Source organism: Amblyomma maculatum, chromosome 7, assembly GCF_055883805.1.
Source record: "Amblyomma maculatum isolate TAMU_Amacu chromosome 7, ASM5588380v1, whole genome shotgun sequence".
NCBI lineage: Eukaryota > Metazoa > Arthropoda > Arachnida > Ixodida > Ixodidae > Amblyomma > Amblyomma maculatum.
Genome location: NC_139350.1, coordinates 78518826 through 78546410, shown reverse-complemented (window position 1 = coordinate 78546410; position 27585 = coordinate 78518826). Strand labels below are relative to the sequence as shown.

The window sequence follows — 27585 nt, the reverse complement described above, 5'->3', positions numbered from 1 at the left end:
CCATACAGAAATTTTGAAATGTTAGATTGAAGAAGTTTCAATATTGTTTGCAATTAGCTATGCTTTAATGTTACGTTTGAATGTGTTGCTTCTAACAGAAAAGTCAACATTGCTTTAAAAGAGGTCGCGATGTTCAAGCTGTTTTACGCACTGATATCATAAACACATGCAGAACGTAAGAAGAGTAAAACTGGGCACGTTGATAGCATTCTTCACTAGTAGTAATTTGTATGCAGGTTGCGCACCAGCTGCTGCACGAGAAATTTACGAAGAGGAAGAAAATTGGGACGCCGGTAAGTAAGAGATGCCTCATGGATAATGGACAGTATAAAAATGCATGACTTACTGCCATGTCGTTTTTTTCCTTTAATTAAGGCTTATTTTTATTAAAACGAATGCCTAAACGGGAGGTCGCTTAACCAAGCATCAAGAAAAAAACTCTAAAAAGCAGCTCATATGATTGTGTTTCTTACACGCACTAAAGGGCGCCTTCATCATTTCTTGAGTATTCTAGATATTCAAGGATTCCAAACTACATAGACGTATTTAACGCATAGAAAGGGTTTTCGCGTTCAAGTTGAAAATGACGTAATCAAAGAGTAAATCTCGACCTTCTTCTCATAGCGCTGAAGGATTGCCGAGAAGGTCGGTGATGAAGTAACGGACGACAATATTTCTTTTTCGCGTTGTTCCTTTCGCTCACATCCTTCGATGCCTTTTCTGATGCCGGCAAACAACGTTTCTAGCCGTTTCTTTTCTGTAGCGTTGATTTTGCTTCTCCGAATCGTGTGTGTGTTTAGATGCGGGTAATGTACTGGTAACATCAATGACGTCATCATGCGGCCCTCACCCACCGCCGTTCTGTGCGGACAAGTATGACAGCCGCCGTGAATTGAATCGCTGATCGCGCTACTGTTTCAAATGCTGGCCTCAAGATATTTCGCGCACTTAAACTAAAAACTGTAGTCATCCAAACCCTCGAATTGCATCGAAATTTATAATAGGTCCTGTCTCCCTTTATAGAGCGCGACATGCTTGCGACGGTAAAGATGTAACTAGATTGCACGAAGCGAGTACCTCAGTGCTGAAGTGCAATCCTTCCGTCACGTGAATGAAGATTGTCTTTGAAGAAATTATACTCATCATTACCTGAAATATGTTCACTGCAGGGCCAAGGCGTGTCCTATTGTCCTGCAATTAACCCGATCCTGCGCTAGCGGCATCCACCTGACATCTGTAAACATTTTAACCTTATCCATCCAAATATTGCAATTATATTGTAATTGAATGATCACACTTTTTAATTGAAATTTGTCACATCGCTTATTAAGAAAGGGTTAGTAAGAAATACACTTTTTTATGAAAAATCGTCACGCCGCTCTTTAAGAAACCCGTACATGAAAACCGGTTCGTTGTAATAAAACGGAAGGAGAGCGCTGCATGCTCACTTTTTTATTCCGCTGCGGTTGACGACGCCGCATACATGCGGCATTTGAAGGAAGACTTTTGCAGGGTACGATTCTAGATTTCGAAAACGCATCAGAAGCTTTAGTTTTAAAGGCCCAGTTCTCAAGAAAATCCGGATCCGGCACTGAGAACGAACATTTATGGGCAGTAAAATATTACTCATTAAGTATGTGGTAAAATGCATGTACGCCATGGATGATCCACATTGGGAATCGGCTTAAAGTGCGCCTTTAAATTTCTAGCCTAAAACTATTAAGGACGTAGGTTAAGACTGCTCTTTTAAGCCTGAATGATTATTCCTGGGAAAAAAATTTCAATTCCTGGAAGGGAAATTATTTTTTTTACAAGGAGGCTGTCAACGACGGGTAGGCAGTGCAGGCAGATAATATAGCCAGTATCGAGAGGCATGGGGCCATGTATAGAGCTTGGCCAGGATGATCTCATTAGGAGGTAACTAAGCGTAATGCTATGATGTCCAGGAAATGCAGTGAGAAAACGTTTGCTAAAACGAATAAAAGATATTCTCGCTTGGGCCATCGTTTTCAGGTTCTTACGGAAAGCCAGCATTAAAATGCATGTCATCTACTAATTGAAGCCCTGCATCCCACCTTTCGTTCAATGTTCTTGGACTATTGCAGTCTTATAAGAGCAGCATGTACTGAAACAGACTCTCACGAAACGAAAAAAATAGCGAAGATATGTTGTGGCCCAAGTCATAAAAGGAAAACGACAATGAGCACTAAGCAACGAATGCCCAACGGGGAGGAATAATGGCTTGGTTTTATTTTATAGTGTTTAACACCCCAAAGCGAAAGATTCTGTGAGGTACGGGATAGTGCAGTAATAAGTTCCTCCCCATGCGGTTTTTTCACGCGCACTGACTGTACATGGGTGCCTTGGTTGTCACCACCATCGAGAAGCGGCCGCCGTAAGTGGGATTCAATCACGCGTACTTGTGTTCAGAAGGCTATAATTATAAAGTTATCGCAATTAGTTTCTGAAAAATAATGTTTTCAGTACTTAATGCCGTTTGCTTAGCGTTTAACTGCTGATACATCTAGATAACACGCAACTTTGCATATCTGCTTGCTTTGTGTCTGTAGTGAATTGTTTTCGATAGGAATGTCTAGATGCATTCTAAAGAAAATGTGGTAGATGCTGTTGAACGTCTATCCACTGGGTTTTTGACCTGACGTTTACGAGGAGTTATTGCTGCAATAATAGGATATAGAATCTGTAAAGTACATAGGAACACAGCTTTTCGTCCACGTAATTTGTTAAATAAATTCCTGTTGACCTCCTACGTAACTTGAAGAGCACAAATTGCACCAAACGACCATTTCTGCTCGTTCATGACACGTGGATACGGCTGGAGCAAGCTTTATACTGGACAGTAAATGCGGATTGGGTGGCTGGCGGGTGAAATCTGCGAGGTTTTTATATTTTGCAAAATGTGAACAAAATAAACTGATATTTTTCCCGGGCGTATGACATTCACAGAACCCTTACCAGCTGGCTACGTTCCACACAAAACAACCTACTTTAAGGTGCTGTACGGCATGACCAAAAACCAGAAGCGGCAGGAGTACGGAAAGCAGCTGCGGGAGTTCGACGAGAATAAAGGGTAAGTGAAGTTTTTCACATGATGCATGCTTTGACGTTTTCACCGGCTGCCACATGCATCCTCCGTGCGCATTAAGCGGAGTACCGTAAGCGTTACCGGAGTACACGGATCATATAAAGTGTTAATATACTGACTCAAGGGAGAAAGGTAAGCATTCACCCATGCATTGCAGTGGGAGCGCAGCAGGACTGCAGTGATAAAACGATATAACGGTTGCCAGACGATTTGCACTAGTTAAATGTGGCCAATGGACGACATCTCAGCCTGGCAACGCGGGCCAGATGGTGGCGTGCAGTGTAGCTGTGGGCTGTCTAAACAAATGGGAAATCTTCATATGCGGAGTATTTGTGAGGGTATAATGCGTCGCATACCTACTGCAACCTCACACAGGCGTTATGCTTCGCTTGTCTTGTAAAGTGAACACCAGTTACATCGAGATGTGTTACGCGCTTGGCATATATTTTGTCCGTCAAACTAACACGCCTCCCTCCTTTTCCCGAGTGTCTTAAAACGTGTCGGAAATTTGCTTTGGCACAAGGCGACGAGCGCCGCCGGGGTGGTGCATAGTAAGACGCCCGACAATTGTGCCGGAGTACCCGGGTTCGAACCTGACCGTGGCGGCTGCGTTCCGATGGAGGCGAAACGAAGATGCGTCCGTGTGTAGCCCTCCACTACGGCTCCTCTTTCACTCGTTTAACGTTAACTCCCACCTTCCTTCCTTCCTTCCTTCCTTCCTTCCTTCCTTCCTTCCTTCCTTCCTTCCTTCCTTCCTTCCTTCCTTCCTTCCTTCCTTCCTTCCTTCCTTCCTTCCTTCCTTCCTTCCTTCCTTCCTTCCTTCCTTCCTTCCTTCCTTCCTTCCTTCCTTCCTTCCTTCCTTCCTTCCTTCCTTCCTTCCTTCCTTCCTTCCTTCCTTCCTTCCTTCCTTCCTTCCTTCCTTCCTTCCTTCCTTCCTTCCTTCCTCCCTTCCTCCCTCCCTCCCTCCCTCCCTTACGGTGTGGTTCAGGCGTCGACAGAAACAACTGTGACAGGTACTGCGCGTTTCCTTTCCTGTGAGCTGATTATAATTATAATATTACAAGAGGACGAACGCAATATGCACAAAAAAAACAGTGACGAATTCAACAGTATTGGCCCTGCCTGGCTTTGTCTCTATGACCAGCCTTGCACACACTAAATATCAGAGGAGGCTCGCGTTTCTATTAACGTTTCGCTTTATTTGACCAGTGTTCCTTCATAAATGAGTGTTCAAAATGCTGCGACTGAGCTAACTATGACGGTGGTAATCCTGTTGCGCTCAGATACATACCCAGCTTTTTGTTATATCTGTGTAGGGCCACCATTGAATAAAAATATCAATTCGCTTGGCGTTACTTGCATTCGTTCATTTGCCTTGCAATCCACAATCCGCGGAGACGTGTGCACTGCACAACATCGGACTGAGGTAACACCGATGACGTCAAGTATCGTGGCGTTACGCTTCAAGGCCAGAGACGGCTGCTCGAAGCGAGAAAACGAGCATCACCCAATATATAGCACATGAGAAGTTGTTTACCAACTTCGGATTGCACGTGACAGCATGAAGGTAAAGTGAGCGGAAATCTGAAAATTCTGCAACAATGATGTGAGAAGGCTGTTATTAGGTGATCATTTCAAGCGCTTGCGGCGAAATACTTCGAACACTTCGTGCGTTCGAATCGTTGAATATTGTCCACATGTTAAAAGAACCACTTCAGCTTCCATTTAAGGCGCTTTCACATCTTATCTTAAAGGGACACTAAAGAGAGAAAGGAAGTGGGTTTACATCGATAGAATGCCAGTTCCTGATTACAAAAAGACCACTCTTACTGAAAACAGAGCTGTTATAAGGTAGTAAAGAAGAATAACAGAAATACAGGTATCGCCACCACAGCCAAACGGCCGAGGCTCGCAACTACAAATCACGTGACGCGCTAGGGATCCCGGAGGCTGACAAATGCGAATTACGTTGCATGTTTGAATGCGGTAGTACGTTTTTTCTCAAAGATGATAATACGCTTTTATCATACGTAAACGACGGTGAAAAGACGATGTAAACGTTGCAAGGCAAATACAAAAATATACTTGGAGGCGCCACAGGCGCCCACTTCAGTTTTGGTTATGTTTCGGCTCAGGCATTTCGTGCGCACTCGGATAGTTTGTTTGAACCTGCAGCGCCTGAATTACGAGCTTGGGGCAGCAGATGCGCCTCGATGGTTCCCATTTGAGCATTCGGAGGCACGAGCGAGCGAAATCCGCTACCGCCGACACATTCCTTCGTTCACACTTCTGCGCCAACATATCGCCGCCGTTGCTGCTTCGACTGCGACCTGACCGCTTGACTGCAGCTACGTACGCCACGAAAAGCATACATATGCTAAGTACCGAAGGAAAAACGCATTATCATTGAATTGTTCACTAAATCATGGCACATCTGACCAGCATATACTGCGTCAACAAGACCTTCAACGTGCAATTTGCAGACGTCGTAAACAAAACGGGCATACTTACCGCTCATACCAAGGAGAGCGTCGATATATTGCGCTCGTCGCCCGGCGAAAATAAAAGGGCCTCGGGTAAAAAGTAAAAACTAAAAATAACCAAGCACCAGAAATACATTACAAAAGGTTAAAAAAAATCTATTTGTAAAAAAAAGCAAGCGGCAAGACTCGAACTCGCCACTGCTTGCTCCGTAACGTTCAGCGCTAACCGCTCAGCTACGCTGCGCCACAAGAACCTTGGAAATATTTCTAGTTTTTATGTCATGACCCCATTTACAATAAAGTGTCACTGCTGCCGGTCTAAAGATTACAACTTCTTGATCATCGGCGCATGCTGCCTGCTCTCACGTCTTGAAACTAATGTTCTGGATGCCTATGCGCACTATATTGTGCACTGGAATCATTTTAACATGTGGAATTTCACAGCGCTGGCAAATGTTGTGGCGCCGGCCCTTCGGTCATGTTCTGCTACCGTGGGCGTAATTTTCGCTGAACACGGAGCTGTAGCACAAACCTTGAAGGAAAAAAGTGCGACGAAGCTCCAAAACTGACAAGCGCAGCAGCGAGGACACTATTTTGCTGGTAACTAAATCTTATTTGTATGTAAACTTGTTAGGAAGCGTTGCGATGACCGAGGGCTCGGTTTGTTTATACACAGTGCAAGAAGGAGCGCAAAAGCTTGAGAAACATGTAAAGTATTGTGCATTACAAGCGCTGTTTTTTTTTCTTCCTTTATGGGCCCATCGCTCGGTAAATTACTGTCTTCATCGTTTTATTTATTTCGCCGTTGCCAAGTTGGCCCTTGAGGGATGCGACGCCGCGGGCCGCGCCGGCTCGCTAGCTATCACAGAGTCTCTGCTTACGTCATAGTGTGCGTCACTCAACTCCAACTACGTAGTTGGAGGCCACAGTTTGAATTAGACCGGCGGGAACAAGAAAAAACCTCAACTTCTTATCGCAATATCTCAGCAATTATTCGATTTTTTGCTGCCGGATATGCGGCGAAAGTGTCACCAAATGTAGTTTATTAGATTTTCATACCATCTTTGGCTGTCTTTAGTGTCCCTTTAAGGCAAAGTTTGGGCGTCCCCTAATTTTCTTTTTCATGTTTTTCTGTACGGATTGCTAATTCGGACAATTCGATTTGGGCAGTTCTGCTCGAGAACCGAAGTGTCTATGTTAACGATGAACGACTGTATTTCAAACATCAGCGACCAAACAAAATATAAAGTCAAGGAAATAACAGTTTCTATTATAATAAATTAGCAAGGTAGTAGTTATTGGAAGAAGCATATATAAATGGTGCCCCAAAAATGAAAGCCGCCGAGAGCGCAATATGTCAGGGATCCATGCGCACCGTCGCGGAGCTAGCGAAAAATCCGTATTGCCCGAAACGCCGCGGTATCGTGAAGGAATCGATTGGAAGCGCAATTACACAAAAATGTTAATATTTACAACCAATCCATAACAAGTAAGGAATTACAATTGTAACTGCGACAAATTATTTCACATTTTCGTTTTCTTGTCGCATGGTTAGGAATTATGTGCTTGAATTCGGTATTGATGATGTTTAAAATATGCCTTTTTCTGTCGCTGCCAAGGATCTAAAACTGTAAACACTATTTCTCAAAATATTTATCTCGACGTTCAGCTTTTAACGCGATGCAATTAGAGGCTCCATTCACCGAAAACCCGGCGTCGGCGTACATCCGCTGACATTGGCATTAAAAGCAAAAAAATGATGAGCATGGCGCTGGCCGGAAGTAGTTGGCAGCTAACATGGCCGAGCGCTAACTAGACGCAAGATTGCCTGACATTAGTTTGGCAGGAGTTGCCAACTCAGGCAACTCTTTCCAAATTGGTTTCTGATTTCAGAATCAATATCACAATCAGCCTGCCACGACTCTTGCATTCATGTTACTCCTACGACCTCGCAGTCGGTCAATATGTTCAATATTCAGTACAGTATTGCGAAAGCAATACTGTACTCTAGGTTTCGAGCCTTCAGCGTAGCGCGGCGGTAGTCACGTACGTCTTACCCACGTGACGCTGTGACGTCACACGCCACTAGGGTGAGAGCTGGGCTACCAACTCAGGCGGTCGGCGTGGCGCGGTCGGAGCCGCGGCTCAGTTGGCAGGAGCTGCCAATTTGAGTCTCTCGTTTCACATGGGATAGTTATGTCAGAATCAGCCTGCCAGGACCCTGGCATTCACGTTATACCCCTATAGGCCACTAAGGCACGTTCATACGTCTCGGTTAAAGCGGGGCTTTAACCGAGACGTATGACGAGACGTAACCGAGACGTATGACAAGACGTATGGACTGGGCTGAAAAGCTTTCGCTTTTGGTTAAGCAGCATTGAACTCTTGTAATTTTTTATTTCGCAATCTCGTTCGAGAGTGTGAAAATATCTTCGTTTTTGCTGCTGCATCTTTAATGTCTATTTTCCTTCGTGTTTTTCAGGAGACAGCAGCGACAGGCTTCTGAACGCCAAGAAATGAATGAAAGCATCTCGTCGAGTCTCGTGTCGGGGTCAAGCTCTGGCGCAGGCGTAAGCTATATAATAATTTTCGCGGCCAGAAATAAACGCCATCTCTATTATCATATCGTCTAGCGGCCGGTTTGCGGCTGCTGCGCTGGTAGCATTTCACGTCAAGCTAAATATAAAGAAATACGGGCCGTTTGGCAGCACCAATTATAAATTAATTTTTGTTTTGTCGCGTAGGCAATAAGCCAAAGTAAAACGGCACTTAAAAAGCAAATGTTCTGTTCTAAGTTTCATCAACTTATCACAATTAGAAAAATGTTGTAGCTGTCATAATGAGTGAAACATGTGTCAGCTTAAGAAAACTATCATTTCCGCAATCGTGAAGATGTGCTAACCCTTGTGCTTAGATAACTTCTAGGTAGTTCATTGTACAGGATAAGGCAAACTGCTGGTTCTTTGTGACATTCTTGTAAATATGTGAGTACCTTAAAAACGAACCTAATTTTTTTTCTGTTGACACTGCATGTCACATATTTGGAATTTTTATTTCTTGCGGAATAACTAGAAGCCAAAAATACCTTATATTTGTCCTATCGAACGTTTGGTTCAGAAATAGCCTTAAATGGAGATGAAGCCTTTGGCGGAAGAGTTTGAGAATGGCTGCGTTTGTAACGGTTGTGTTCTTGCAAAACGTGCAAACTGAGAAAAATAAGTTGGAAGATTGCAGAACCGCTATTCAAGTTTAGGGCCTGAATTAATATACCAAAGTGGCCTAGTGCATTCCTTTACACATGGCACTGCTCTGAGACGAATGCTTTGAACTGCCTCTTTCTTTTTCAGCTGCAGAGATGTTCAGTCAAGGAGGCTCCTTATTCTATCTCCAGCATGTGTAGCACTTTGGTTAGCCAAGCTCCCAGTTGTGCGAGAACAGTGTTCGAAGGTTACGTGCTCCGTGTTAACTAAAAAAAGACTCTATGGAATTACAAGCCAATCCGCTGCTGCCATGGCCACAAATTTATGTTTTTTTTCTGCCTTTTATTTTAGCTGTCTGCTGTAGTCTCGATAGCAGGTGGTTTTTGGCTATAAAGCGCAAAAAATGAGCATTCTAACTTGCAGATACACTCCACCTTAGGCTTCATGCCCGCTATGAGGCTGCGTGTTGAAATCAGCGTTCATCTTTGCTTTGGTGATGAGTGTACCACATCTCGCAAAAAAAAAGTAATAATTTGAAATTTTCCACTGCACAGATGACCGCCAAACTTGATGAGAAGTTTCTTAATACACGCCAAACTCAAAACATCAAAAAGTAAAATACGTTTTTTGGTAAAACATTTGGTTATAGCCCCGCATCTCTCTTTATATGTTCTATGACATTGCCAGCAGCGAAGTGAGACTCGCATCAGGGGTGTCATGGTTAAACCTTTTAGGGCATTTCAGCCAGGGAGTACCTTTAGCTGGCGTCCAGCTCAAAAAGATCACTCTTGCGATAGGGTGGCAAAGGGGACTCCGAAACGTGGCCATAATTAGGGTAGGATTTGAGTTTAATATGCTTTTGTAAAGCAAAGAATAGAACTCTTCTGAGTTTCAGTGAAGTGCTCACTGTGGCTGGATTAACAACGCGGCCAATGGGTGTCTTGAAGCAAGCGCTCTATCCCTGAATGAACTGACATTCCCGGTATGCAACTACAAATAGAAGCTCCTATAAGCAAACTAATCTCTTGACTGCTCGCGTATTGTTTGCACTCAACGTCAAAAAAGGAGCGGTGAACTGAACTGCGGTCATCACTGCAGTCACCCTTCTAAACATCTTTCCTCCAGTTTATAGATAAAAAAATGTATACATTTTGAAATGTAATAAACAGTTTCTCAACAATGAAAACCGCGAAGCATGCATAACAAAAATAACATGTGAAAATACCACCTATAGTAATCCCAGCGAAATTGCCAATGCTTTTAACCAGCACTTCAGCTTTTTTCAGAGTTCACAGGCCGTATAACCATTTTACCCTCCTTGGCACGTTGCTCCCACTCTTTTTACTTGCGTCCTACATCTGCAGAAGAAGTCCATCAAGTACTTAGATCCCTCAATACAACCGGCGCAGGATTATATCCTATTCATGCCTCTAAAGTTAAGCTTATCTCTGAAGACATAGGCGCAATTCTGGCAATTTTATTAAACAAGCTATTTAAAACAGGTGTTTTTCCGGATTGCCTTAAGGTTGGTAAAATAACAATTTTCAAGAAAGGGGATCGAACTTGCACCAACAATTGCCGTCCCATCTGCATCCTTCCTTTTTTCAGCAAAGTCACCGAGAAGCTTTAATGAATTACCTAAGTACGTTTAACCTTTTAGCTCCTCAAAAATTTGGATTTCGACCAGGTTATTCTACCGAAGTAGCACTCATAAATTTTATTTAATGTGTGAAGCAAGCCATTTACAACGGCTTCATTGTTGGAGCTATTTTTTTGACCTAATAAAAGCTTTCGAATCAATCAACTATTACATTCATGCTAATAAACTAGAATCATTTGGAATCTCCGACCCATCCCTCCTGTTTATCCACAGTGGTTTAAGCAATCGATCTCAGGTTGTTCTTGTAAATAATGCTTATTCTGTAAACAACGGTGTTCCGCAACGATCGATACTAGGCCCTCTACTATTTTTAATTTTCATTAATGATCTGCCCTTTGCACTAAATCATACAAATTCTATGTTATAGGCGGACGATACAACCATTTATGCTTCTCACAGATCCACCGCCACTCTTCAGCATATGCTTAACATGCACCTTAATAACATTACCATGTGGTGCAAAAATAACAAGTTTGAAATAAATCCCCCCCAAAACGAATTTCGTGCTGTTTCACTATCCTTTCAATTTCATAAATGCTCTTCCAAAAATTACGATTGATAACGATGCGCTGTATATCTCAGAAACTTTCAAGATTTTGGGCGTAATTCTCGACAAGCACGTACAGCTCTATCACCATGCTCAATCGCTCATGCACGCATTTTTTTTCGGCATTCACATCAAATTAAAAACCCGTGAAATTTTTCAACCTCACATAATACATTCGTTACAATATGCCTTTTCTATAGTCATCTTAACTGCTGTTTGTCTTGCTGGGGAAACATATTACACACATGTTGAAAAACTTCAATGCCTTCAGAATCAAGCCATCAGGCTCATATCATTCATTTCATTCCAATCACACTCTCTACCACTGTACCGCAGTTCGAACATACTTCTATTTCAAAATTTATTCATCCTAAAATTGTGCATAATTACGTGTAACTAATAAATCATCATGCTCATAATGATGGCGTTACCAACCAGCTGGTAAATACTAATCCTACCAGGTTTAAAGAGCGCAATAATCTCCTTTTGCCAAGAGTCAGGACTAATTACGGAAAAATTTCTACCTTCTTTGCCGACATATCCTACTGGAATTGTTTACCTCCAGAAACTAAAGCATCGCATACTCTTCACGTATTCTATTTATGTATGAGAGAATGTTTAATAAACATGTTACATAGTTAATTTTCTTCATCCGGTATAGTTCACGTTTGAATGTGCCATTTTGTCTGTTCTGCACTCAAAATGATGACCTGTATATTTACCATCTTTAGTTTTATTGGTGCGTTATCTAAACGTTGTTTTGTCGACTGTTACTTGTTGCACGGATTTCCATTTTTTTTTTACTTATCTATCACACTTGCTTTGCTCTGGGAGGTCCTCCCGACAGTCTTGTACTACGGTACCTCCTTTTGTACAACTCTTACTGTAATCAGTTTCTTGTATGTATGAAATAAACTTGTAACTTGAATATAAATCAGATTCATGTTAAACACAGGCATTTCCTGTCATACTTTAATCATTTAGAACACTTTTGTAACACATTACCTGGTACGATCCTGACCGCGTAGGAATCTCGTGATGTCGCGTTTAGAGGAATTCCTACAATAAACCGTGCCCCACCTCCAGAAAAATGCGTTGGTTGCATTCTTGTTCGACAATCCCTCTCGATGGTAGAAAAGGACCACCTCTTATAAAAAAAATATACAGCAATAAGATTTGTTTCATCCAAGCAAAAATGAAAAATATTTGAAGAGAAATCATTCTCTCTAACGTTTCTTAATTTTGATTCAGGCATCTCCTATTTAAGACTTCGTATAAGGGAAGAATTAAAGGAAAGGAAATCATATGTTATGGTATTTTTATCTCTTTCGAGAAGAGTTTTGAATGAGTGAGTCTTAAAGTTGCTGTACTGCTTCTGCAGTTTCAAAGCGGGTGAAGTTTCACTTGTGGTCACCTTAATCATATGTAACCCCGCACAAGCGAGATGTGTGATTTCGGGTGCAGGAATCAAATAACTATATTGCTGATCACGTGACATCCACTGACAATGTTATATCGAACCCCCCGGCCCTAGTTACGTCGGTATAATCTCTAGCCAATGTATTTTGTGGTTTAATAGAGCCTAAAGCTTGGGAAATCTGTAGCGTAATATTTAGCACAGAACACATATTAGGGAGCAAATAAACAGAAAGGCATGTCTTGCTTCGTGTCTGGCCTTGTCACATTTCTTTATGGGCTTGGTTGCGCTCGTATAGATCACTTCTTGCCGACGGCAACAAAGGACACAGACTCTTAACAGTGAAATCTGAAACGGCAATCACAGACGGCCTCACGCAATTACGCAAGCATTATTCTCAACATGAAGCTCTCCTAATCTTGAACCAAATGTTGCACCAGCTGAAGAAAACAAGTTTTATTTGGCTCCAGCACACGCTGGACTAAGAGGAAAGAAAGTCGCCTTCACGATGGCTCTCTATGTTGATATCCTAGCGTTGGTCAAAGAGAGGGTACTGATCCAGTGTAGCAAATGTGCGATAACTTACCAGAAGTTCTCAAGGGCGACGTTAAGGATTTTCCCCTTCCGTTTATGACACGTGTAGCAGAGAGCAGTCGCACCAGTGCAGGGAACTGCAGACGCTCACTTTCCTGCGCCTTCTTATTAATAAGGTCCGCCCAAGCACATACCAAGGCCCATGTGCTTGCTGCGGGTAGACAAACGCTACACCTTAGAACGTGACTCTAGGTAGAACGAAAGGAAGATGGTTTGCATGGTATGAAAAAGAACTGAACAAGGGTAAACGGGGTACGCCTCAGTTCGCAGATGAGCCAACGTTTCGACAAGTGGACTTGTCTTCGTCTGGCCATAGCGATCATCACTGGCAGCGGTTTAAATACGCTTTTGCTTCCGAAGAAGAAAAGCTGGGGAGGGGAAAGTGGGTATGAAGGAGTGGGGAGGAGAGGATGGGTGAGAAGAAAGTGGGTCATGAAGTGAAAGGAAAAAAAATTCTTCAGTATGTACTTGTCAGCCTAGAACCAGGGATTCTGTGGCTTGCAAAAGAAGTAGAAGCGGCAGTACCATGAAAAACTACAATGCCGGGTAGGTGATTAGTCACCACTTAAGCCGGTTTGGTGCAGATATACCTTACAAAGGGACAGGCTATGCAAAGGGCCCTGATAAGGCATATATCTAGGGGACAATTCTTAAAAGGAGGGGGTAGGGGGGAGTACAAAGTCACATGATAATAATTGCACAGTGAACCACAAGTGACAAATAAAAAACAATAATCTTAAGTATGTAATTCAACCTGGAACCAGAGATCCTGTGGCCTACAAAAGAAGTAAAGGCGGCAGTACCAGGAAAAAACCCGCCGTACCGGGTAGATGATTAGTCACCACTTAGGCGGGTTTGGTGCAGATACACCTTACGATGGGAGGCATTGCGAAGGGCCCTGATAAGGCACATATCTAAGGGGGACAATTCTTAAAACTTTCCACAAAGGGTGGCGGGGGGAGAAGTACAAAGTCACAGGATAATAACCGCACAGGTAACTGCAACATGAAAAAAAAAAAAATAAACAATAATAATAAAAAAATGTTTGAGGAAAAATTCAAGCAAGTGATAAGGAGGAAATGTGTTTAGAGAAACCTGTAAGGTTATGCTATTGCGGAAGGGAATAGAGAGCACATACGTTGTGAATAAACTGTACAATTAACGCTATGTGAGATTGTTTTCCCGAATAGTTATGATGGAGAGGGAATATACCTAAGGAATTCTAACGTTCCCTTAGATATATTTATCCCTGCTGGTTCCCATGTTCCAAATTTATGAATTAGATATGCCTCTCAATATTTTCTGTCCCTTGCAGATTTAAAGCCTGACTGGAGAATATATAATTTAATTTCTTCGAACCTATGGTCTTATTGAAATGCTGGGAAACTGCTGTCGAGAGGTTTTTGCCTACGTCTGCCCGATGTCCATTAAGCCGTATGTGCATTGGTTGTCCTGTCTCTCCGATGTACTGTTTATGACAGAAGGAGCATTCTAGAAAGTAGATAACGTTTCAAGATGTGCAGTTAAAGCCTGATTTTATGTGAAAAGTGAAATCGCTTGCATTGGTTTTAACCGTGGTGCCTTTTTGTATATGACTGCACGTCTTACATCTAGGTCGAGGGCAAGGCTGTGGTTGTGTTGGATGCTTGTTGTCGAGTTTAGAATGTACTAGAATATCTCTGAGGTTTGAGTTACGTTTGTATGTTACCCTTGGTGCCTCCGGAAATATTTTCTTGAGGCGTTCATTACACGTTAGCATGGAATGGTATTTCCGCAGAATATTGTTTATGTTTGGAAGGGCATTGGAGTAGTTAGTTACAAAAGAAGGCTGGCGTTCAGTGCTGGCCTTTGGTCGTTTCGTGAGTACATCGTTGCGGTTTAAAGTCGTTGCTTTTTCGAGGGCCGTATTAAGGGAGTTACCGGGATAGTTTGTCTGGATTAGTGTTGCTTTCAATGAATGTAGCTCGTTTACGTAGTCACTATCATCGCTGCATATTCTTCTAAGCCATTTCGCCTGTCTTACAAACATTCCTTGCTTACAATGTCTCGGATGATGACTCGTAAAATCTAGGTATTGTTGCTTATCCGTTGGCTTTCTATACAAAGAAGTTTTAAGTTTTTAATTTTCCACTGACACCATGCTGTCGAGAAAGTCGACTTTTAGTTGCGACGACTCAGAAGTGAATTTAATTCTAGTGTGATTATTATTAAGATGCGAGACGAACAATGACGTGATACTGATCCATGCGGCCATATCATGAAATATAGCGAAGGTATATAATATAGCGAAGGTATATAAGTGGCTTTTCCGGGAATGAATTTAATATGTTGGATTCTAGAACTCCCATGAATATATTCCCGTAAGTCGGTGCGAATGGAGTACCCATGCTGGTTCCAAATATCTGCAAATGATAGGGTGAATCGAACTGGAAATAATTTAAGGTTAGGACTAGTATAAGGAGCGAGAGATAAACTTCAGAGGCATGCAGATGATGGTTGTTGATTAATACTTGGGAGAGGGCGTCGATACCTTCATTGATAGGAATATTAGTGCAGGGTGCCGCGACGTCAAGTGTGACAAGTATACAATCATCTGCAAGATTGATGGTGTTATTAATACGCTCAATAATTTGGATACAGTGAGGTGTGTCCTGCACAAACGAAGGAAGCTGGGTCGAGCGGTCTGCTAGGTGGCTATTTAAGAATATTGAGAGGTTTTCTGTGGGCGTATTATTGTTAGAAACAATTGGTCTTCCTGGTATGTCTGTGGTAAACAATGCTTCTGCGGAAACCTTATGGATTTTGGGCAGTAGGTAAAATCGACCTGCTTGTTTGTTTGACGGCTGAAGAAATTTATAGTCAATCTCGGTAATTAGTTCCCTGGCTAACAGATATCTCTTATTTTATTCCGGATGACTTCACTGATCTGATCTGTTGGGTCAGTATTTAACTTTTCGTACTGGCAAGAGTTGTTAAGCTGTCTATACGCCTCACCACGGTACATTACCTATTTCATCATTCACTGCGGTACTAACGACTTGACTTGAAACAGCACCGGAGAACAGACGATTCAGGCTATGCAAACGCTCATACACGATGTTCATGCCAACAGACCAGACACAAGACTCACACTGATGACCCTCCTACCTAGGCTAACAAACAATCACCAAACGTACATGTACCAAGTCACGCACCCTAGCAGCACACGCAGAGAACGCATCTAAAGTTAACCACTTCTTGCTTGACATGGAACTCAATCATGAACACGTAGATGTCATCCACTACACAGAAATTCACTATGAAACTGAGGCACACCTGGCCAGAGATGGTCTACACCCCAATATTCGAGGCGTCCGACTAATGGCAAACATGATCACGTATAGAATCATGAACTCATTTAAGTGGACGCAGCCATGTGAACCTATCACACGAACCCCTCTGGCCAGCACGGATCAACTGAACACACACAAAACTGACAACGAACCGGAACGCCCACGACCTCCCATTGCCAGTACCCGCGACATGTGCACACAAACGGAGTCCATGGAACCAACACCAGTGGAACAACACGCGCGCACAGACCCGAAGACATACCGCAGTTTCTTCACACAGACACCCACCCATTCTAGGAGAAACACCAGCTGCCAGGCGGACACCGAAGTGGACTTCACCACGAACACCAGCCCTAAGTCAGCTACCCCCAAACACGTAACGAATGTCAGGAGGTCCACTAGGAACAAGAAGAAGAAATTACTCGATCCTAGAGACGAAATCGCCCAGCATAAACGTCGCGCTTTTCTTGTTGCTAGGAAATTAGCCGCAAAGCAGAGTAACTACACATCGCATTTAGATACTTACAACATTATTTAACGAAAGCAATGGTACCGAAAGGACTTAAGATAAATGTAAAGTGCGCTCTCGGCACACTTCGCCCTTAACTATTCATTTGCTGGAAAATATTTTAGATGACACGTCATTAGCTTTGATAGCCATTTTAAAACAACACTGTCAGGAAGAAATAGATGAACTTAACGACGAAATGGCCAAACTAGCACTAACCGCGGACGAGCATCAAGTAATAAATAATTCGTGAAAAGGAAAGAGCAAACACTTCAGGCTAAAATCCGCGTAAATTCAGAAGGGATCAGCAGTCGGTAGATAATGACACACCTTGGCAGCGAAGAATACCTTCTGCAGTTTCACAACAAGGACGGATATCACCTACGAGACAGGACACAGACGATAGCAACATGCATTGACATTTCTAAATCTTTAAGCGATAGTGATAAACAGATTCTAAGGCGAGGCCTGACCTGCCCAACGAATAACAGCTTTAATGAATATGAACTTCACCGAGATTTAACGGAATTCGCAAGAAGAATGCGTACTAAAGAATTCTTCGCTGAAAATCCAAAGAATGTACCTGAAGCCTCTAACCAACTCAGAGCCCCCAGCACATGGTTTCCTGATGCAGAGCGCAGCCCCGAACTAGACCTATACATTAAATCCGTCTCAAAAGAAAATATTGAAAACACAAAGCTATCTCGAAAGCCCAAAAACCTCTCTATAGCTGAAAGAGCAACTCTTGACAACCTAGCATCTAGAACTGACTTAGTTATCAAGCCTGCAATCAAAGGTGGTAGCATAGTGATTCTCCCTGCTGAAAATTACAAAAAAGAGGCGTATAGACAGCTTAAAAACTCTTGCCACTACGAAAAGGTAAATACCGACCCGACAGAACAGTTCAGTGAAGTCATCCTGAATAAAATAAGAGATCTATTAGCCAGACAACTAATTACAGAGATGGACCATAAATTCCTTCAGCCGTCAAACAAACAAGCAGGTCGATTTTACCTACTGCCCAAGATCCATAAGACTTCCGCAGAAGCATAGTTTACCACAGACATACCAGGAAGACCAATTGTTTCTAACAATAGTACGCCCACAGAAAACCTCTCAATATTCCTAAATCACCACCTAGCAGCCCTCCCGACCCAGCTTCTTTCGTTTGTGCAGGACACACCTCACTTTCTCCAAATTATTGAGCGTATTAATAACACCACCAATCTTGCAGATGATTGTATACATGTCACACTTGGCGTTGCGGCACTCTACACTAATATTCCTATCAATGAAGATATCGACGCCTTCTCCCAAGTATTATTCAACAACCATCATCCGCATGCCTCTGAATTTTATCTCTTGCTCCTTAAACTAGTCCTAAATTTAAATTGTTTCGAGTTTGATTCACCCTATCATTTGCAGATATTTGGAACCAGCATGGGTACTCCATTCGTGCCGACTTACGCGAATATATTCATGGGAGTTCTAGAATCCAACATACTAAATTCATTCCCGGAAAAGCCACCTATATACCTTCGCTATATTGACGATATTTTCATGATATGGCAGCATGGATCAGAATCACGTCATCGTTCGTCTCGTACCTTAATAATTAGCACACTAGCATTAAATTCACTTGTCGGTCGTCGCAATTAAAAGTCGACTTTCTCGACACCATGGTGTCAGTGGAAAATGGAACACTTAAAACTTCTTTGTACAGAAAGCCAACGGATAAGCAACAATACCTAGATTTTACGAGTCAACATTCGAGACATTGTAAGCAAGGAATATTTGTAAGACAGGCGACACGGCTTAGAAGATTATGTAGCAATAATGGTGACTACCTAAACGACTACATTTATTGAAAGCAACACTAATCCAGAGAAACCATCCCGGTAACTCCCTTAATACAGCCCTCGAAAAAGCAAGCACTTTAAATCGCAACGATGTGCTCACGAAACGATCAAAGCCCAACACTGAACACCAGCCTTCTTTTCTAACTAAATACTCCAATGCTCTTCGAAACATAAACAATATTCTGCGGAAATAGCATTCCATGCTAACCTATAATGAACGCCCCAAGAAAATATTTCCGGAGGCACCAAGGGTAACATACAAACGTAACGCAAATCTCAGAGATATTCTGGTACATTCTAAACTCGACAACAAGCATCCAACACAGCCACAGCCTTGCCCTCGACCTGGATGTAAGACGTGCAGTCATATACAAAAAGACGCCATGGTTAAAATTAATGCAAGCGATTTCACTTTTCACATAAAATTAGGCATTAACTGCACATCTTGAAACGTTATCTACTTTCTGGAATGCTCCTTCTGTCATGAACAGTGCATCGGAGAGACAGGACAACGAATGAACATACGGCTTAATGGACATCGGGCAGACGTAGGCAAAAACCACCCGATAGCAGTTTCCCAGCATTTCAATGAGAAAGACCATAAGTTCGAAGAAATTAAATTATATATTCTCCAGTCAGACTTTAAATCTGCAAGGGACAGAAAATATAAAGAGGCATATCTAATTCATAAATTTAAAACATTGGAACCAGCAGGGATAAATATATCTAAGGGAACGTTAGAATCCCTTAGGTATATTCCCTATACATCATAACTATTCAGGAAAACAATCTCACATAGCGTTAATTGTACAGTTTATTCACAACGCATGTACACTCTATTCCCTTCCGCAATAGCATAACCTTTCATGGTTATGCTATTGCTATAACATTTCTTCCTTATCACTTGTTGCTTGAATTTGTCCTCAAACATTTTCATGTTAGTTGCGGTTCCCTGTGCGGTTATTATCCTGTGATTTTGTACTTCTCCCCCCGACGCCCTTTGCAGAAAGTTTTAAGAATTGTCCCCCTTAGATATATGCCTTATCAGGGCCCTTCGCAACGCCTCCATTCGTAAGGTGTATCTGCACCAAACCCGCCTAAGTGGTGACTAATCGTCTACCCGGTACGGTGGGTTTTTTCCTGGTACTGCCGCCTTTACTTCTTTTGTAGGCCACAGGATCTCTGGTTCCAGGTTGAGATATATGCTTAAGATTATTATTTTATGTTATTTGTCAGTTGTGGCTCACTGTGCAGTTAATATCCTGTGACTTAGTACTTCTCTCCTACCCCCTCCTTTTAAGAATTGTCCCCTAGATATATGCCTTATCAGGGCCCATTGCATAGCCTGTCCCTTTGTAAGGTGTATCTGCACCAAACCAGCTTAAATAGTGACTAATCACCTACCCGGCATTGTCGTTTTTCCTGGTACTGCTGCTTTTACTCCTTTCGCAGGCCACAGAATCCCTGGTTCCAGGCTGACAAGTACATACTGAAGATTTTTTTTTCTGTTCCTTCATGACCCACTTTCTTCTCACCCATCCTCTCTTCCTCACTTTTTCACACCCACTTTTCCCTCCCCAGCTTTTCTTCTTCGGAAGCAAAAGCGCATTTAAACCCCTGCCAGGGATGCTCGCTATGGCCAGACGAAGACAAGTCCACTTTTCAAAACGTCGGCTCATCTGCGAGAGCTGAGGCGTACCCATTTGCTCTTGTTCAGCTCTTTTTCAGAACGTGACTCCGTCACTTATGTATCTTTCATATTGATTCCACCCGAGCAATGGAAGGTCGCATAGTCGAGGGGAGCCTTTGACAACAAAGTCTAGCTGGTAGGTCGCGCATGCGCAGGAACCATGGCCACTAGCTCGCTTGAAGAAATGAGTCCACGACAAATCAACTTCAAAGCCAATAAATATTTACGTAACTGCAAATAAAGGAACGCTGAGGTAGACCTTCCATTTGTTGCCTCCCGCGCTACAGTAACAATAGCGTCTGAGGTTGAAGCCAATTCTGCATGATTCAATTCGAAATACTTGACCGGAACACGTAATTACGACAGACACGCTGAGAGCGTTTGTGTTTCGATCACGCAAAGGGTGGGGGCATTGGGATACTCACACAATACGCTGTAAATTAACAACATGGGAAGCGGTTCATGCGTTTATTTTTTCGCTACGCTCAGGTAAGAAATTTAGTAAAGGGATGTCGTTATCTGCAGTTAGTGATTACCATATGCTTTCCCGCATAACCTCCGTTTAAATAGAACTGAATTTATTTCCAGTTTGCGACTGTTATAACAAAGGGGTCGGTATGAAGCCTGCTAGCGCTGCCACGCTGTGTCTCATCGACCTCGGCTCAAGCGCAGCCTAAGCGACATGAGAAGAATGGGATTACAGGGAAACATTCAGGGTATAAGTCCTGATTAATTACGTTGAAAAGAGGATAAAGGCGAACCCGGATCTAACACGGAGCCTGGGAAGGCCGTCAGTGATTCCCTCAAAAGCAAAGCGGGAAGGGAACCAGAGTTCGCAAGCCGAGCCAACGTTTCGACAAATTCCGATGCTAAAACGTTGGATCCGCTTGCGAACTGAGGTCCCTCTTCAAGTCCTCGTTCTCCTTTAACCCTTGTTCAGTGCCTGTTTCGAACTGTGTAGCCATCCTTCATCCTACAGTCATTGTGTTAAAGACCACTGTCATTAGGTAGAAAGCCACGTTACAACAGTGCCCTGCACACAGCCGTTCCTGCATTATCGAGGGTTTGGATGTCTGAGTGCTGGGTTTGAAGCACATTCAACCTCCATTTGGAAGCTGTTGAAATTTCACATTCCCGAGGCAGGTCCGTGATTTGTTCGTTCACAACGGCGACTGCAGCAGTGACACTGCGGGGTTTCCGCTGGACTGGAGCTCTATAGTTCTGCCGCGCTAACATAACGCATCATCCACAACAAACGCAGCACTACGACCGCTTTCACTCTCGCATCCGCAGTACATTGCTCATCTACTTTCCTCCTTACCGTTCCACATTTGCTTCTTCCGACATGAACCTCATCCTTCTACAGCCACCTCCAGCTCCTCCGCTTTTTATTCTCGGACAGCTGTGAAGTGCGCTCCTACGTGCTCTCGCTATACCCTTCTTCATGTCGACGGTCGCCTTTCAGCTTCTTCTAGCGCTAATTTCAGGTTGAGCATTTGTCGACTTTTGCTACAACGTTTTCCTTCCGCGGCAGTCGCCTTCCGGGTTCTTCCCATGACGCACACCTTCGTTGTCGCAACACAGACTAAGCCTGTTGCACCTCCCCTCTCTTCCCCTCCCGTGTCCCCAAAATGCAACGAGGAAATTTCCACCTCTACTGTTTGCATTAACTAAGCCATGTCAGGTGGTAGTTATGCTATCCCCTGCCACAAGTGAGAGGTAGCATGCTACATCCACAGTTGCGCCGACTACGCTGACTACGACTGCGGCAGCGACAATGACACTGCAGTCCGAGAGTGGGCATCCAGTATGTCAGTTATGAAACGTCTTTCGAATATTGAGTTAAACGCAGCAGAAAAGATGCGCTTGGCAGGTTGACGATATTATACTGTCGCAAGTCTGTTGAGGCCACAGGACAAAACCGAATGAAGTCGCCTAACGATTTTTTGAAAGTTAACCGAAGTATGTGGGTAGCAGGCAGAAGCTGCTCCGGTGTGTGGTATACCGTTCCCGCAAATCATTCATGCTCGTGCCTACAAAGGAGGAGAAGAGTAGGCCGCAAATATTATGAAGTATTGTTGAGGCGAAAATAAAGGAAAGCATGGCGACGTAGCTGAGCGTATTTTAGAGTTAGCTGACATCAGCAGCCGCATTCTGATACCTTAGCGCTATCAGCGCCAGTCCCTCTCATCCTGCCTCTTTAGACTTGACTGACGGAACCGAACATAACCTACGTACTATGAATGCGAAAGCCTGAGATTGATTAGGATTAAAATTAAGGCAGATTGCGGGGATTAAGACATAAATTAAGCTTGGCTAGTTGTAGTCACCCATGTACACCGCACAGACTATCTCAAGGACCACTGGCACCACTTGGCCGTGCCGATGACATAATGCCAACTTCCCAAAACCACCTTTTCTGGAAACTTCGATGTGTACCGATAAATGGGATATATAAGGCTATCATCATCTTCAAATAAATAAATTTGTCTCAAAACGGTTTGGTACACCCTTTGGAACAGAAAAATGAATGTACAGGGGTAGTCAAAAGTTCCCAGGCCGCAAATTCTGCTTCTGGTCAGCATATTCCGCCCCTTGAGATCCCATTTAAAGGATCAATTATATAGGAGGTTATAATAATGCTTCTTGTACCGTGCACAGACAGCCCGAGACTTGGGGAAGTCGTAGCTGCCTCACTATACTGTTCAGAAGAAGACCATGTGGCCTGGGAACTTTTTACCACCCCTGTACATATTTGGGGTTTTTCAACTAAGTGTCAATTATTTTAAAGGGCCAATTGAATTGGGAGAGACCTGTTGGAAGTGTGCTGGTGATAAACAGGGATTTGTAGCAAATGGATGAGTGAATCAGTATTATCATATTTCGTCTGTACTTTTTATTTTCATGAAACTTCTCCGTCACTCTGTGGGAGAGCTTGGTATGCCGCCCAGAGCGGGCGCACGGCGGCACGTGTGTTTGCGGACGGCGGAGCAGGCGTCCATCTGCGTGAAAAGTGATGTGTTGCAGGATACTTTGTAGGGTCTTCGCTTCGCGGCTGTTCTTTTGGCGCTTTGCCAAAGTATACGAATGCGCTTGTTTTCGTAAAGCCATTGCGTTCTGCGAACGATGATGTCAGCTTGTTGCGTGATGGGCTAGTGCTAGTAGCATGGATGAAAAGGTGTCGCTTCGTAGTTTTATGTATGGCATCGAATTACGACAGGCGTGGATATGCGCCATCCACGAACAAGAAATTTGTGACCTCTGATTTGGCATAACAAACGTTTGTTTTAATGGGCGATCTCTAGGCATCATGCATCGTGCGTTACTATAAATTCGATGCAAATGCAAACTTGTGTTTTTGAAAAACTCCCAAAAATGGTAACTGTAGCAGTTACGGAAACTTTCGAAGAGATCCCACGGTATTTAATGATGACAGAGTCACACCCTGTCTTCAAATGGCACCGTATTTTATTATTTCTGAAATGCCTCGTAAATGTTTACACTCGGATAAAAAATCAACGCTTTGAAAGCGACTGTGGATAATAAATGCCCACCCAGCGGAGGCAGACAGCATATATTTATTCATCTTTAGATAAGCTCAAAGCTAGAAGGCATTGCAGAAGGGAGCGGGAGGAAATATACATAGAATAACACAGCACAGAAAGGAAAAAAATGCGCTTAAAGCGGCATGTAAAAAGACACTTTGTTATGAAAAAGAGGAACGGTGAAGCAGGTGTAAATAATATTGACAAGATATATCGCATATAGCAGCCGGTAATGTCGACTAGTTGCGAAAGCATTGAGTGTTTCGTGCCATAGTTCCGTTATGAGCTCGCTCTGCATTTCGTAGGTCTTCTGATGTCTACCAATTTGGTCTTACTTTACGTGGTTACTTTACAGCTGTACCTCTTATCAGTTTTTGTTTTTGCAACTTCTGCCCCGCCGCGGTGATGCAGTGGTTATGGTGCTCGACTGTTGGGCCCTACGGCGCAGAATCGAATACCGGGCGTGGCGTTTTGTTGGAGCGAAAAGCAAGGCGGCCGTGAGCTGCTTGCGATGTAAGTTAAATTTCCCGAGCCCACTCCATCTCTCACAGCTTGAGGAGCTTCATGACATTAAACCCCACGCGCGTCGCTAAATAGATGGAGGGCATTCAAATACCCAGAGAGAAGCAAAGTTTTTACGGTCGTTTAGCCGCTCTTTATTGAGCCCCAAGTACTATCTTGCTATCTTCACTGCTGTGTGTGCGATTCTTTGCTGGTGCTTGCTAGCCCCTATAAAATTTTCGTTCTGAAAACCTTAGCTTTTTTTTCCTGACTTCTGATTTACGTGAGAGTATATGAATACTTCGTACATTCTGTACAAGGAGAATCTTTTAGTTTGCGCTTGTGCACCGCCCATGCCAGATGTGACTACGCTGGAGAAAATAATTTTAAATACCTCGGTACAAAGGAGCAATGTGTATTTAGGCGCGTCGAAATCAAAACTCTGTTATTTGATCGGGGTCGGAGAATTTGGCGATACTGTGTCGTAGAATATTCAATTTACAACGCATAGAACAACGCCGTCAAAATGGCAAACCTATGTGCGCAATAGTGTACAACATTAAACTCAAAAGAAGAAGTGAAGGTGTTTTGTGCTGTTCAAGTATCGCGAGCTACAGAATGCACTAGTCAGCGCCTGAATGCCGTGCACCGCAGCAACGAGTGCGGCATTTTTGCATGTTCTCGAGCTGCAGTCTCGGGCGCTTATAGTTATCAACGTCGAAGTGACGTAATGTGAAACCTCTGTTAATATCGGATGACCATTTGGGCAAGCCGGGCGAGCAACAAGGTAAATATGAATCCACTGAGTGGTGCTTGCTAACACGGCCTTTGCCTTGCCCTGACCTGCTCCGAGGTCACTCGTGTGTTGTAGGTTAATGAGCACACCGCACTATTCGGCAATGGTTTAGTGTGCCACATAAAAAAAATCTCCCGTCAGGAGTGCCTTCATTATACAAGCTTAAACTGTACTACTGTTACGCATTTGCAGCGGATACAGGGCCTCAGCTTCAGTTTCACACAAAGCAATAAAAACACGAAAAAATAGCAGAGGCGGGAAAGCGGGATTTTCGGATGCAAACACACCGTACGCCGCCGGCACGGTGGGCCGCTCATGGCTCCACAATCGGCGGTGGCGCCCTTCGCGGCCGCTTTTGTCACCGAACCAGACTTCGGCGGGAGTTTCATGGCCATTTAGAGTACTGAGGGATTGTGGTATTTTCTTAAAACTAGGATAGGTTGTTTGGTTGCTGGCGTTTATTGTAGGAAGGGCTTCGTTGCGTAAAAAACATTTCATATAAATGTTTTGATTTTGTTTGTTCGCCAGCTTTTCTTACGCACTTTTTATTTTCCTTTCTCTAGGCACCTGTGTGGCAGGAGGCAGTGGACACGAACCTCGGCTATTTAGAGGACAGCGACGTGAGCTGGATAATGAAAGCCAACAACGAAGGCGTTGTTTACTGCGTGTCGTGCAAAGGCCTCGGCTATTTAGAGGACAGCGACGTGAGCTGGAGAATGAAAGTCCACAACGAAGGCGTTGTTTACTACGTGTCGTGCAAAGGCCTCGGCTATTTAGAGGACAGCGACGTGAGCTGGAGAATGAAAGTCAACAACGAAGGCGTTGTTTACTACGTGTCGTGCAAAGGCCTCGGCTATTTAGAGGACAGCGGCGTGAGCTAGAGAATGAAAGTCCACAACGAAGGCGTTGTTTACTACGTGTCGTGCAAAGGCCTCGGCTATTTAGAGGACAGCGACGTGAGCTGGAGAATGAAAGTCAACAACGAAGGTGTTGTTTACTACGTGTCGTGCAAAGGGCGTGGTCGACCCTTCTGGGGCGGTGAAGAACTATAGTAAACCCTTTTAAGGTGCTTTCTGGAGAAGCTGTTTGGTTTGTTACAAGCGTGGATGCTTGGAGCATATTTCTGCTGCCTCTAAAAAAGAAGCAGCGTTTAAACAGGATCCACTTGAGGTGTGCAGTTGTTACGATCGTAAGCATTTGGAAGGTGCTCGATGCCTGGGGCCGCATTCCGAGTTTGTGTCGTTATTTAAAGTGTCCTGCCTCCTTAAACTCGCGTCATCTGAATGATGGAAACACCGAAACCGGATGTCAGTTTGACTGCCACCACTTCCGGTTCCGGCGTTTCCACGAACGAAGTGACTCGATGTCCGGCAGACAACGACACTTTCGATAACGATGCAAACTCGGGCCATGCTTCCTGCAGCAGCTGCTGGCTTGCGTCTAAAATAACTTGCAGACGGGCTAGATGGTTTTCAGCTTCAAACAGCATTCTTAGCGCAGAAAAACACACACGCGCACGAGAGAAAAGAAAGAACACGGGACAGGCGCTACTACATCTAGTTTATTGCACTGAAAAGACCTGAAATGTATAGCTATGACCAGACATGCGTAGATCAACCAACCCCGCACCCCTTCACCGAAATCGCTCAAGAAATCGCATTTCTGCACTCTAAAAAAAAAGAGTGTAAAAGGAGGGTAACTTCGGGATTTATGCTATCTGAAACCTGAGACCGAAGATTTGTAGGAACTACCAGAAGAAGCCGTGCACCAGCTGACGAGTAGTTCTTCCTGTGTAGTAGACCGACACGAATGAAGAATGAGGTCGTAGTGTTCCGGGAACTTGCTGCATCAAAAAAGCGGCGCCAATGCTTTGTCGTTCCTCGCAATCAGTAGTTTCAAGCGGCAACCGTGACAGACAGTCAGCATCAGCGTGCTTACGACCATCCTTAAAAGACACAGTAAAATTGAATTCTTGGAGTCGCAAAGCCCACCGTGCAAGGCGTCCACAGGGGTCAGGAAGGTTTACAAGCAAACATAATGAATGATGGTCCGCCACAATTTTAAATGTACATACATAAAGATATGACCGAAACCATTGCACACCGAAAACAACAGCTAAGCAATCCTGTTCAATTAGTGTAATAACGCTCAGACTTGCTCAAAAAACGGCTTGCATATACAACGACATGTCCATTGCCATTGTGGCGCTGTATAAGCACAGCACCAACTTCGACTGCGCTGGCGTCAGTGTGAAGGTCTGTTGGAGCTGATGGGCAGAAGTAGCATAGTACAGGTCCTGATGTCAAAATAAATGTTAACTGACGAAAGGCGGGGTCATAATTGGCAG

General features: G+C 43.6%; 1 protein-coding gene across 1 annotated transcript; it reads left to right on the top strand.

Moving 5' to 3' along the window:
• The first annotated feature begins 240 nt into the window (after positions 1 to 240).
• Positions 241 to 26274, top strand: LOC146183705 (uncharacterized). The gene is made up of 4 exons (XM_084608748.1): positions 241 to 293; positions 2968 to 3091; positions 8072 to 8159; positions 25802 to 26274. The coding sequence occupies exons 2-4, from the start codon at positions 3027 to 3029 to the stop codon at positions 26117 to 26119; spliced, it is 471 nt and encodes a 156-aa protein (XP_084464874.1). The 5' UTR covers positions 241 to 293; positions 2968 to 3026; the 3' UTR covers positions 26120 to 26274.
• The last annotated feature ends 1311 nt before the right edge of the window (positions 26275 to 27585 follow it).